The sequence below is a fragment of the Bos indicus x Bos taurus genome, chromosome 24 (genome assembly GCF_003369695.1).
Source record: "Bos indicus x Bos taurus breed Angus x Brahman F1 hybrid chromosome 24, Bos_hybrid_MaternalHap_v2.0, whole genome shotgun sequence".
NCBI classification, from domain to species: Eukaryota; Metazoa; Chordata; class Mammalia; order Artiodactyla; family Bovidae; genus Bos; species Bos indicus x Bos taurus.
This window is the reverse complement of record NC_040099.1, coordinates 33,057,878-33,070,931: the sequence shown is the minus strand read 5'-3', so window position 1 is coordinate 33,070,931 and position 13,054 is coordinate 33,057,878. Positions and strand designations below refer to the sequence as shown.

The following is a 13,054-nucleotide window of genomic DNA, read 5'->3' as shown; positions in this document are numbered from 1 at the left end:
AGGTGTGCTCAGTCGTGTCCAACTCTTTGTGACCCCATGGACTGTAGCCCACCCAGCTCCTCTGTCCATGGGATTTTTCAGGCAAGAAGCCTGGAGTGGGTTGCCATTTCCTCCTCCAGGGGATCTTCCCAACCAAGAGATCGAACCTGTGTCTCTCTGCAATTGTATGCATTCACATTATCACTTCTAGAAGGATACTCTGAAGGGCCGGAAATGACCAGATGCTAGATATAGTAATGTTTGTCTCTCAGTGTTTTAAAGTGTTAAGTTCCCCGTAGCAGCATTTACCAGGGATACATTTTACTGTTAGTCAAGTTCAAGTTTGTGCATGGCTACACAATGCTAAGGCCTAGCTACAGGTTTGGGCAGAGGTGCCAGCTACCAGTGTACATGGTAAGTTGGTGATGCCCTCTGCCCAACTTGAAACAATCTCTAATGCTGTCAGCCCCCTTTCAGGGATCAGGTGGTACTCTCTGAGATAGCACTGTGAATCTATCAACCGACCAGTCCTTAATCAGTAAGGGCTTGCTTATTAATGATTAAATATGCCTGCCATGTAACCTCCTGAACAGTTGGGCCCTCAGGCACTAGAAGCCGAGTCAGAGAAGTCCGGAGTTGGAAGAAAAGGAGAAAAGAGTTCACTGTAGGTCTCTGAGCCTGAGATAAAGTGGTGCCCTGTGGGAGAGGAGAGGAGGAGAAGTCATTGGAGAGAGGCTGAGCTTCCCGTTTGGAAGAGCTGCTGGCTCTGTGGTCTTGGCAGACCTGCGGGGGTTCTGTACTCAGCGTTGAATTGCTCCCGGCGTGTGTCACAAAATATCTCTCCATCCCTCAGTGAAAGGCTGAGTGCCACTGGTCTACATTAGCACAACTGCCTTGCCTCCCCATCTGCTGGTTGGCTTCTGCCCAACAGGCTGACCTGCACAGGTGATTCACGGAGGCCTCTATGAATAGAAAAAAAGTCTTATGTTCAAGGTGATTCAATGACCTAACGGAGGGAGCCACGGCTGGGCAATCAGCAATCAAGTAGAACCTGTGGCAAGGCAAAAGAGGACTTTAATCAAGCGTGGGTACAAGGCTGACTTTGATGTCCAGAAACGTGGAAGGGTCATGGGTTTAATTCTGAGCTTCCTAGCAGTCAACTCAAAAAGGGAACCCTACTCAGTTTCATATTTCACTATGATCGTAATCTAAAAAGGATCAGTTGTATAGGAGAAGGTGAATGTTGACACCGGGGCCAGATGAGACGTCTACCTGGAGGTGGATGGAATGGTCACGAAGAGGATTCTCCAGTCAACAACATATTCAGTAACATCCTTCCAACAGGCACAGGGATAAATTTTCTACACCAGTCATCAGCCTGGGCTGAGAGAGCATCAGCAAAAGCAGTTATTTGGGGGTGGCAATATGATTCAGAAAGGTTTCCCGCTCTCTTTTCTTTTTCTGTACTCAATATGGATCTCCCTATAAGAGTAGTTGGGCACTTTGCTGGTCGTCCAATGGTAAAGAATCCGCCTGCCAATGCAGGGGACACAAGTTTGATCCCTGGTCAGGGAAGATTCCGTGTGCCAAGGAGCAACTAAGCCGGTGCATCTTGGCTGCTGAGCCTGCACTCTAGAGCCTGGGAGCTTCAACAAGAGAAGCCACTGCAATGAGAAGCCTGAGCACTGCAATGGAGAGTAGGCCCCGCTCGCCAGCACTAGAGAAAAGCCTGCACACGGCAATGAAGACCCACTGCTGCCAAAAATAAATAAGTATTTTTTTTTTAAAAAGAGAGTAGTTGGACTCCACAATACCAGAAAAAGAAACAAACAAACAAAAAAAGAATAATAAGACTGTATGTTCTTTAAGCAGTTTTCCCTAAATATTTGTTCAGTCCAGCTTAAGCAAATACCTCATTGGCAATGAGCTGAAAGTGCATCTCTGACCAAAACCCATTTGAACTCCAGCTGTTCTGTGCTGCCAGTTAAATCTGTGTCCATCTGCTTTAACAGGCAGCTGAGTTGGGAGAGGGATGATGCCTTTTCTTAGGAGAGTAACCTTCCCATCTCCCCTGGGAAGGATTAATGGGATCCCCATGGGCACAGCCAAGAGTTTTCTTAGACTCTGTTTTGAATCCTCTTTCAAGCACAGATGAATGGAAGCTCAGAGCTTGGAGTTCTAATTCAGTGCCATGACTATAGTTATTTCATTTAAGCCTAGAAACATTTTAAGGTACGTCTATAGTGGAAAAGCTATGACAAACCTAGACAGCATATGAAAAAGCAGAGTCATTAAAAAAAAAAGCAGACAACACATCCCTTTGCCAACAAACTTTCGTATAGTCAAAGCTATGGTTTTTCCAGTAATCATGGATGAATGTGAAAGTTGTGTCATAAAGAAGTCTGAGCACCAAAGAACTGATGCTTTCAAATTGTGGTGCTGGAGAAGACTCTTGAGAGTCCCTTGGACTGCAAGGAGAAGCAAACCAGTCAATTCAACCCTGAATATTCATTGAAAGTATTGTAGGCACAAGTTCTGGGAAACAAACTCACTCAGAAGGACAATGCAGATAGTGGAGTGCAGTTTATTACACCGGGGGGCCCAAGGCAGAGTCTCCTCTTAGCCAAGGACCCCAACCAGTTTCTGTGAAACCTTATATACCCTAAGTGTATGTGCTCAAACCCACCTCCCCAGATTCTCTGAAACTAGTCTGAACAAAGGAAAGATACAATCAAAGTTAACCCATGATTTGTTTGCCTTAAAGCCATGATTCATATGCCTTAAACCCATGATTTGTATGCCTTAAGCCTAGGTAGTTAACAGTGGACAACTATCAGTATGCCTGTGGTCATACCCCAATAAGCTTAATAGAATTTATGATTCTATTCAGTTACACAGATAATTAGGGTATTCTTTTAGGCGATGGAGTGTCTAGGTATGAGCCCTGGTGCTCTTCCATCCGGAGGGGTCTGGTTTTCCAATTGGTACGTCATTTCCACAGATACTGGGCATATAGCTCAAAGTCCACAGTCTGGCCCAAGGTGGAGTCCTGCTTTCAAGATGGAGCCTGTTCCGTCTGTTTCCTCCTTCAGAAGGACTGATGCTGAAACTGAAGCTCCAGTAGTTTGGCCACCTGATGCGAAGAGCTGAGTCACTGGAAAATACCCTGATGCTGGGAAAGATTGAGGGCACGAGAAGAAGAGGGTGACAGAGGGTGAGATGGTTGGATGGCATCAGCGACTCAATGGACGTGAATTTGAGCAAACTCCGGGAGACAGTGGAGTACAGAAAACCCTGGAATGCTGCAGTCTATGGAGTCACAAAGAGTCAGACACGACTTAGCGATAGTTAAGTTTCAAAGTAGTTCTTTGAAAGTAGATTTTTTGTGTTTACCCCATTGCCTTGCTGAGTAATCCGAGCTTTGGCCCAGTGATGGAGCTGCTTTTTGGAGCTGGACCCTTCAAGCAGGGTCCTCTGAGATGCTGTGAGTGACTGTCTCTTGGATTCTTTGTACCTCTGGCCAGACACCAGGCTGAAAGTAAGAAATCTGACCCATCTCACAGGTGACTCTAGATTTTTGTGAAGATGTTGATACTCCGCACACCTCAGTACCCTCAGCACTTGCTCCTGTGTCGATTTATCGTTATATAAGGTGGTAGAGAAGATCTGGGAGTTTGGAATCAGACAAACTTCAGTTTGAAATCTGGCTCTCTGTTGACCATCTCGTGAGTTTTGGCAAATATTTAAATATCTCTGGATCTTAGTGTCACCACATGTAAAGTGGAGTTAATAAGCAGGATGGAGGGACTTGAAATAACATACGCAGAGTGCTTTGTTCTCATAGTCACGCAGTGGTACCATAGGTGACCATGATGACTCAGTTTTTCACACGGGAGCAGCTGATCTTCAGTTTAAAAAAAACAACTTTTCAGTAATAGATCTGCTTTGTTATATGCCCAGGTTTCGGTGTGAATGCCAGCACAATACTTGCGGGGACACGTGTGATCGCTGTTGCATGGGGTACAATCAGAGGCGCTGGCGGCCTGCCACGGGGAAGCAGAGCAATGAGTGTGAAGGTGAGCCCTGGAGGAGGGACCCTGGGACGCAAGGCCCCGCCCATGAGCCCCCTCCCTCATTTCTGCCTGAGGACTGAATGCATGTGTGCTCCGTTGCTTCAGTTGTGTCCGACTCTGCGTGACCTTATGGACTGTAGCCTGCCAGGCTTCTCTGTTCATGGGATTTCCCAGGCAAGAATATTGGAGTGGGTTGCCATGCCCTCCTCCAGGGAATCTTCCCAACCCAGGGATCGAACCCACGTCTCATGTCTCCTGCACTGGCAGGCGGGTTCTTTACCTCTAGTGCCCCTGGGAAGCCTGCCTAAGGACTGAGGGCAGTGTTTTTCCTGTGCTCGTGAACAGGGCAGGATCATGTCAGTCTCTAGAGTCAGAACTATCCATCCCAACGAGTAACTCACCGACTGGAGGTAGAAGTGCCCCACTCTAAATTCAGATAGAAACATGTGAACAAAAATAGCAGCAATAATGACCATTAATATATATATTAAACATTCACTGTGTGCAAAGATTGGGCAGAGTGCTTTGACAATTGGCCTCTCTTTAGCAATCTAAAATGCGATGCAGTCATTATTAAATTTAAAACCCTTACAGTTTCTTAGGATGTGATACTGGATTGGAATCCTGAGTTTTTTTTTGAGGACAGACATCCAGAGAAGGTGGTGAGATTGATGTCTAAACAGAGAACTGGAAGCACCGAGGGAATAGGACTGAGGGGGATGTAGGGTGGAGGGGACCAGAGAATGAAGGAAGAAAGGCGAGAGGCTGCTTTTAATTATGGGCACAATATAAACCAAAAAAAAAAAAAAGTGTTATTTTAGCAAACAAGCCCTATGACAGCCAACTAAAGATTTTCTTTTAAACCCATCTTCTTAGAAATTCACATATTTATTCCATTTGCTAGAAACGTTTTTTAACTTGTCGTTATTGACTTTGGAGATTGTGGCTTATTTTTTCCTGAATATTCTTAGCATTTGCAGATGAATTTGCTTTTATGAAATGACCAAAAGGTGCTTGGATCCAGGTTTGTTGGGCTTCCATGGTGGCTCAGACAGTAAAGAATCTGCCTGCAATGCAGGAGACCCAGGTTTGATCCCTGATTCAGGAAGATCCCCTGGAGAAGGAAATGGGAACCCAATCCAGTATTCTTGCCTGGAGAATTCCATGGACAGAGGAGCCTGGTGGGCTATAGTCCATGGGCTCTCAAAGAGTTGGACACGACTGAGTGACTGACATTTTCACTTTTTTGTTGTTGATTTAACTAGATGGGTAAGAAAGCATTTTGGCCAAAAAGTTCTTATAACTGTTAAGAAATAAGACTGTGATTTCTGTAACTAGCAGAATTACTTAGAATCCATTTCTGGTGAGAAGTTCCAAGCGAGCTTTGAGAGATCCTAGCCTTGTTGGAAGGTATGGATGCTGTCTGGGTGAATGCTCAGGTGATCTCTAGGTCCAGGGTGTTACCTAGATGGCCATTCTCACTTGATAGTCAAGCTAACGGGTTCCTTTTCATTGAATCCCCTACTTCTTATCCCTAGATAATAGGGCCAAAAAGAGGGAAAAGTAATAATCAGGGGTTGTTTCTTCCAACACTTTCAGATGCTGGTTTAAAATAGTTTGATTGAGTAAATGTTATCACATAAACTCCAACATTGGTCATATGATTTGTTTTCCAGACTGATGGAACTCCTCGGTCACATGCTTACTCCAACATGTGTGATGACTTTTAAATAATTTCCTTTCATAAGTTTTTAACTTTCTTACACTTTTTTTGCCAAAATGGTTAAAAATTACAGGCTGCATGTGGAAATCAGACCTAGTAAGATATTTGTTAGATGCTGTCTAAACTCCATGTGAGTTACTGCAATTCAAAATAAAGACTTCTGAAGAAATAACTGATGTAGTAAATAGAAATGCCTAAAAAAATCAGGGCACCACTGAGGAAATGAAAATAAGAAAATGTTCAAGCTCTTAAAAACAGGATTAACTGGGGACTTGCCTGATGGTCCAGTGGTTAAAATTTCACCTTCCAATGCGGGGGGCTGTGAGTTGGATTCCTGGTTGGGGAGCTAAGATCCGCATTCCTCAGGGCCAAAAAAACCAAAACATAAAACAGAAGCAGTGCTGTAACATATTCAATAGAGACTTAAAAAAACAGGTTAATTTGAAATTCTAACTCAATCTTCTTCCCTAATAGATTTATCTGAGAACTTGATTAAAATATACAAATTCCTGGAAAGATAGAAAATTTGATCTAGGTAGAATGTAGTGAATATGGATTCTACCTAAGAAACAAGAAGAATTTTACTTGTGTTAAATCTTTTTCATCTTGGCAATGATGAAAATCCTAAATGGGTTTAAACTCTGTTTTCTAATTTTATAAGTATCATATGTTAATTGTAAATAATTTGGAAATTATTTCTTAAAGTAAAATCATTAATACTTTTATTACCCTAAGAGATCCACTATTAATATTTTGTCAGGTATTCTAGTGTTTTTTTCATACATTAAATGCTCAAGAGTATATTATTTTATATAATTTTATATCTGGATTTTTTTTTTTTTTTAGAGGTACTTCTATCCCCACATCCCTGCCAATACTTGGTTGCCAATACTTGGTATTCTCAGCTTTATTATTTTTTTGGATATCTGGATCTTTTTCACTTAGTATTTAAAAATATTTTCCCGTATCATTAAAAACTCTTTGACATCCTTTTTGATGGCTCATGGTATAGTCATTCTTGATTCAAGTGTATCTAAAAAGTGTTTGTTTTGTTGAGTCCTTACTGTGTGCAGGGCACCATGCTCTATTACAAACAAAACCTGAGCAGTGCTTGACTTCATAGAACTCAGTCAAGCAAATATACTGTTGTTTGCTTAGCCATTTCCCTATGGTTAGATGTCAAGATTACTTCCATTTGATCACTATTACAGATAAAGCTGAGATGAAAGGCTTAGAATGTTGACTGAGAGAATAGGTTTTGGAGTCACAGAAAGACAAGTCAGGATTCTGCTTGTCTGACTTGTGAACTCTGTGAGTGAACACTTCCCTTAACCTCTCTAAGCCTCAGCGTCCCCATCTGGGCTATGGACATCATCATACCTCCCCTAGAAAGTTATTATGCATATAAAATAAGGTAATGCATGTAATGCTTTCCGTAGTGTACCGGGAGCTCAGTTATTCTTGGCAGTAGGAGCAGTAGTAATATTCACTTTGTGCAGCTTAATTGGCAGGTTGTTGTTGGTGTTCAGCCTTTGTGACCCCATGAGCTGCAGCATGCCAGGCTTCCCTGTCCTTCACTGTCTCCCAGAGTTTGCTCAAACTCGTGTCATTGAGTCGGTAATGCCATCCAACCATCTCCTCTGTCATCCCCTTCTCCTCCTGCCTTCGATCTTTCCCAGCATCAGGGTCTTTTCCAGTGAATCAGCTCTTTGCATCAGGTAGCCAGAGTATTGGAGCTTCAGCTTCAGCACCAGTCCTTCCAATGAATATTCAGGGTTGATTTCCTTTAGGATTGACTGGTTTGATCTCCTTGGCATGTTGATTTATCTTAATTTGTTGTATCTTATTTTTTTGAAACATATCTTATTTTTTTGAAAAGAGAAACTTTCTCCCAATTAATATCAAACAAAAGAAGGTATAAATTGCATATGGTTGTAGGCTGATCTTTGTGTAAAAGTCTCTAGAATTTTCCACTGAGGGTATCCATGGTGTTCCAGAATGGACTTTCTTGTAGTTCAGTAAGCAGTAATCCTCTAGGGGTAGGGGGTGCGGGGATTTACTGAGGGTCTCATAGTCACGATGCAGTACTAACTTAGAATGCTCTTTCCTCAGCATGCAACTGCCATGGACACTCCACCGACTGTTACTATGATCCGGATGTTGAGAGGCAGCAGGCAAGCTTGAATATCCAAGGCCTCTATGCAGGTGGAGGGGTCTGCATTAACTGTCAGGTAAGGCACTATTTAAGTCAGCCTAGGAAATGAACATTCAGGAAGCCCTACTCTAAAACAATATCACCAGCTTCCCTGGTGGCTCAGTGGTAAAGAATCCGCCTGCCAGTGCAGGAGACATGGGTTTGATCCCTAGTCCGGAAAGATAATGCATATGCCACAGAGCAATTAAGCCTGTGTACCACAACTGTAGAGCCTGTGCTGTAGAGCCTGGGAGTTGCAACTACTGATGCTCGTGTGCCCTAGAGTCCATACTCCACAAGAGAAGCCCCTGCAGTGAGAAGCCTGCACACCACAACGGGAGTGTAGCTCTGGCTTACTGCAACTAGAAAAAAGCCCATGCAGCAACAGAGACCCAGCGTAGCCAAAAATAAATAAATAAATAATATATAAAAATATTTTTAAGGACATTTATAAGAAATTTTAAAAATAAAAATAAATAAAATGATGTGAAGAAAGTAATAGGCAATTGAAAGGATTTTCTGACACCCTTCTCCACTTTTGTACATAGAAAGCCTGCTTAGCTGGATGTAATTTAGAGATTGTAGGGAAAATGGACTGAGGTATATTTGCCCAAACTCTGTTGATTAGATTTTTGGGTCTTTGCCTGATTGGAGGGGAGAATTCCTCTCATCTTGACTGCTATCCATGTTATAGTAGAAAGGCTTTAAGATAGGATAAATTCATATAGTTTCCATGTTGACTTTAAATCCCGTTTTCAAATGAATTCTGAGTCTGGAGGAAGTATGTCATGATCAGTCAATGATGTCTGCCATTGACATTGAAACCAAAGAAGAACTGATTCTTCATCCCTTCTGTAGAATGATTGGGTTGACTGGAATTTAGCTAAGAGGTGTATATAGCAGAGGAGGGTATATGTATATCTGCCTCAAGATATTCATTAAAAATTGTGTAAAATGTTCATGAATTTAGTCTACATTCTGTCTTGTTTGCTTTTAGAATGATATTTTGTTAATGTTGCCATTAAAGAGGCACTGTACATGAGGTGCCTATTTGTATGGAACCAGGGATACACACCCTCAGAGAGACCCACCACTCTCTGCATGTCTCCCTCTCCACACATTTTATATCATCTGTCATCACAGTTAATTAAATACAAGTAAATATGCACCATAGGTTTGTTATGAATCATTAGGTTTTGTGACTAAGTGAAAGACCCCAGGATCTTGTTAAAGCTATGTATCACAGGACCTTCAGGTGATTTGCGTGGGTTTTGTGACTAAGTGAAAGACCCCAGGATCTTGTTAAAGCTATGTATCACAGGACCTTCAGGTGATTTGCGTGGGTTTTGTGACTAAGTGAAAGACCCCAGGATCTTGTTAAAGCTATGTATCACAGGACCTTCAGGTGATTTGCGTGGGTTTTGTGACTAAGTGAAAGACCCCAGGATCTTGTTAAAGCTATGTATCACAGGACCTTCAGGTGATTTGCGTGCACATAAAAGCTGCAGGTACACTGGACTGAACTTTGATGAAGGATATTTATGAAAACCCTATAATGGACGTCATGTTAGTGATGAAGTACTGAACTCTTTCCTTCTAAAGACTGAGAACAAGAAAGGATTCTTGTTACAGTGTCCTGGAGGACGCAACCATTGCATAGACAAGGGGAAAAAAAGTATTAAGGTCAGAAAGGAAGAAGTAGAACTAGTAGAACTGTTTCTGTTTGGAGATGACATTATTGTTTATGTAAAAAGGCCTAAGGAATATACAAGACAATTACCAGAACTAATAAGCGAATTCAGTAATATTGTAGGGTACAATGATAATATAGAAAAACTAGTTGTATTTATATATACTAGTAGCAAACACTAGGAAAATGAAGTTAAAATTTGATGAAAAATAGTATATAAAACATAAAATGCTTAGGAACAAATTTAGCGAAAGACATGTAAGACCTCTCTGTTAAAGCTAAAAAGCTTTGCTGAGAGATATCTAGAAAAAACTAAATAAAATAGAAAAATGTAATGTATTTATGGATTAGAAGACTCAGTAGTATTAAGATGTCAGTTTTCCCCAAATTGCTGTACAGAGATAATGGAAGTTCTTTTTTATTTTTTATAAAGACGTTGACATGTGGATTAAAATTTATATGGTTATATAAATGACCTAGCATATTCAAAGTTGTCTTGAAGAAACGAAATAAAATTGAAGAACTTATCATACTTCAAGATTAACTGTAGAGCTACAGTAATCGAAACACTGCTACTGACATAAGGCTGGAAGAACAGATCAGCATTGCACAACAGGAAGCACAGAAGCAGACCCAGACTTGGATCATTTTATGTCCACAGTGGACATTTTATTTTTGATAAAAGTACCGAGGCAATCTAATGGCAGGAGGTGGAGAGAGAAGAGAAAGTCCTTTCAACAAATGGTTCTGGAGTAACTGAATTTTATATGGGGAAAAGTTAACTTTGACCATTCATCTCAAACATACATAAAAAACTAAATTGATGTGGATCAGACCCAAAATAAAGTTAAAACTTTAAGCTTTAGAGAAAAATATAGGAGATAATCCTTATGATTCAGAGGATGAGCAAAGTTTCCTTAGGTCACCGAAAACAATAACTATGAAAAATAGACAAATTAGACTTCATCAAAATGAAAAACTTCTGCTCACAAAAGGCACTGCAGAAAATGAATAGGCAAGCCATGAATGGGGAGAAAATATTCCCAAAACATCAATCTGACGATTGGTTGGTATCCAGGATGTATAAAGAACTCCCACAACTCAGTAATAAAAAGACAAATAACCTAATACAATTGCAAATGGTTTGAATATCCACTTCACAGAAAGTGGATGTATGAATGGTCAACAAGCATACAATAAACACTTCATAAAACTGGGTATATGAGTGGCCAATAAGCATACAAAGGGCTTAGCGTCATCAGTCATCAGAAAAAAACTGGGACCCAAGTTCAACCTGATGTGCTCTGTCAGAAGCCATAGTGGCCAATAATGGAGTTGAGGGGTCATTGGCATTTGCTGGAAGAGAGGGTGGACCACAGCTGTTTCCTATTTGTCCAAGATGTTTATGCATGTAAATGAAGTCAAAGACGTGGCCAATGTGGTTTTGACCTCAGTGTTAAAGTGAATTCAGATTTTAGCCCACAGGACAAGAAGTGGTAGTAAATAAAAGTCTGTAATTAATAAAATCATGTTGAAGGGGAGAGGATCCAGAAAGCGTCCTTGTTTTCTCTGTGTTCTATGCAGACTCCTTTTGAATCAGCGTTATATTTGTTTTTGTTTTTTAATTTCCTATTGCCTTTCCTTTCATTAACGAAAGAATATTGTCCTTCTGATTGTTTCCAAATTGGGAGAGGGGGGCAGAATTGACCTAGATCCATCCTTTATAGTTCTTGGAAATTGATGGTGCATGTTGGGTAATTTGATTTTCTGGCAATTACAAGGATTAGCTGTGAAATGTAAAAGGCTGCCTTGTATTGTACTTTAAAATGAGCTCTCTGTGTGAGACACATGCCTACATTTTCCATTCTCATAGCAGAAATGTTTGGGAAATGGTTTTAGAGTAAAGCAAAGATAAAATTTTGAAATGACGAGAGGAGTTGTAGGTGCAGTTTCTTTCAAAACTGAAGAAGATAAAAATACACACGTGGCCCTTTATTCCCAGGGTTAAACCTAAAGGCGATCTATTATCCATTCATCACTGTCAAATGAAGCTTGGAAGAGTGGCCATCTGGAGTTTTTGCTCACTCAGATATCAGGTGCTTCAGTAAGAGGTAGCGAGGAAAACTTGGCCTGTTCAGTTCGTGGTCTCATTTCCTCTTCCAATGGGAAAAAATTCCAGAGCCAAGTTCAAGCCAGTGTCCTATGATAAATCTTGGAGACTCAAGGTCAAGATCTGTGCTTTTTTTTTTCTTCAGTGATTTTAACATTACAGTTGTGTATGACAGAATTATTTCTCAGGATGAATAGCACAAAATAAGGGCTTCTCCTGTATTCTTCCCTCTAAGTTCCTTTTGTTTCTTTCTAGCATAACACAGCGGGTGTAAACTGTGAGAAGTGTGCTAAGGGCTATTACCGCCCTTATGGCATTCCGGTCCATGCCCCCGATGGCTGCATTCGTAAGTTTCATTCCAATTTGGTGTGTCTTAGACTTTGGCCACCTCATGCGAAGAGTTGACTTATTGTAAAAGACTCTGATGCTGGGAGGGATTGGGGGCAGGAGGAGAAGAGGACGACAGAGGATGAGATGGCTGGATGGCATCACTGACTCGATGGACGTGAGTCTGGGTGAACTCCAGGAGTTGGTGATGGACAGGGAGGCCTGGCGTGCTGCGATTCATGGGGTCGCAAAGAGTTGGACACGACTGAGCAACTGAACTGAACTGAACTGAACTAGACTTCAGGGAGATCATTGGGCTAAATTACGATTGGCTAATAATTCCTTTTGTTTTCTCTCTCTCTTCATATTATTGGTTCTACTCCTTACTGTGTGACCTCAGTTACATGTCTCTCTGAGAATCAGATTTCTTCTATATAAATGGAAATGATAATCTAGTCTCTAAGATTAAGTGAATTGTCATCAAAACCAATGGCAGTCCAGCGATTAAGACTATGCTTCCAGTGCAGGGATCATGGATTTGATCCCTGGTCAGGGAACTATGATCCTGCATGCCACGTAGCATGGCCACACGCACACAAAATAAATTAAATAACAATAGTAAGAATAAAATAATTTCTTTTTGAAAAGAAACACACCAAAAAAACTACCTGGGAGAATACTGAGACTTGGGCCTGTCCCATACTAGGCCTGCAACAAATGTTTTCTGTTGTTTTGGCATGTTTCTGTGATCTCCAGTAATTTCAGATTTCATCAGAATTAGCATAAGACACCTAGCAATGATTTCATAAGGATTTACGAATAGTCATAATATTCAAAATAGTTATGATTCATTGAGCCCTTGCTATATACAAGGCAATGCCTGAATAATTTCACAAATTTCTTTTCTCACAACAAAGTTAATGTATTATTAGTCTCCTTTTTAGATGTAGAGAAATCG

General features: G+C 41.1%; 1 protein-coding gene across 1 annotated transcript in view; it reads left to right on the top strand.

Moving 5' to 3' along the window:
- The window catches only part of LAMA3 (laminin subunit alpha 3), a 250,109-nt gene that overhangs the window by 60,922 nt on the left and 176,133 nt on the right, over nt 1–13,054 (top strand). Inside the window, exons 7-9 of the mRNA XM_027525882.1 lie at nt 3,940–4,055; nt 7,888–8,006; nt 12,025–12,115. Coding sequence (XP_027381683.1) covers nt 3,940–4,055; nt 7,888–8,006; nt 12,025–12,115 — 326 coding nt within the window. The remainder of the gene's footprint in view (nt 1–3,939; nt 4,056–7,887; nt 8,007–12,024; nt 12,116–13,054) is intronic.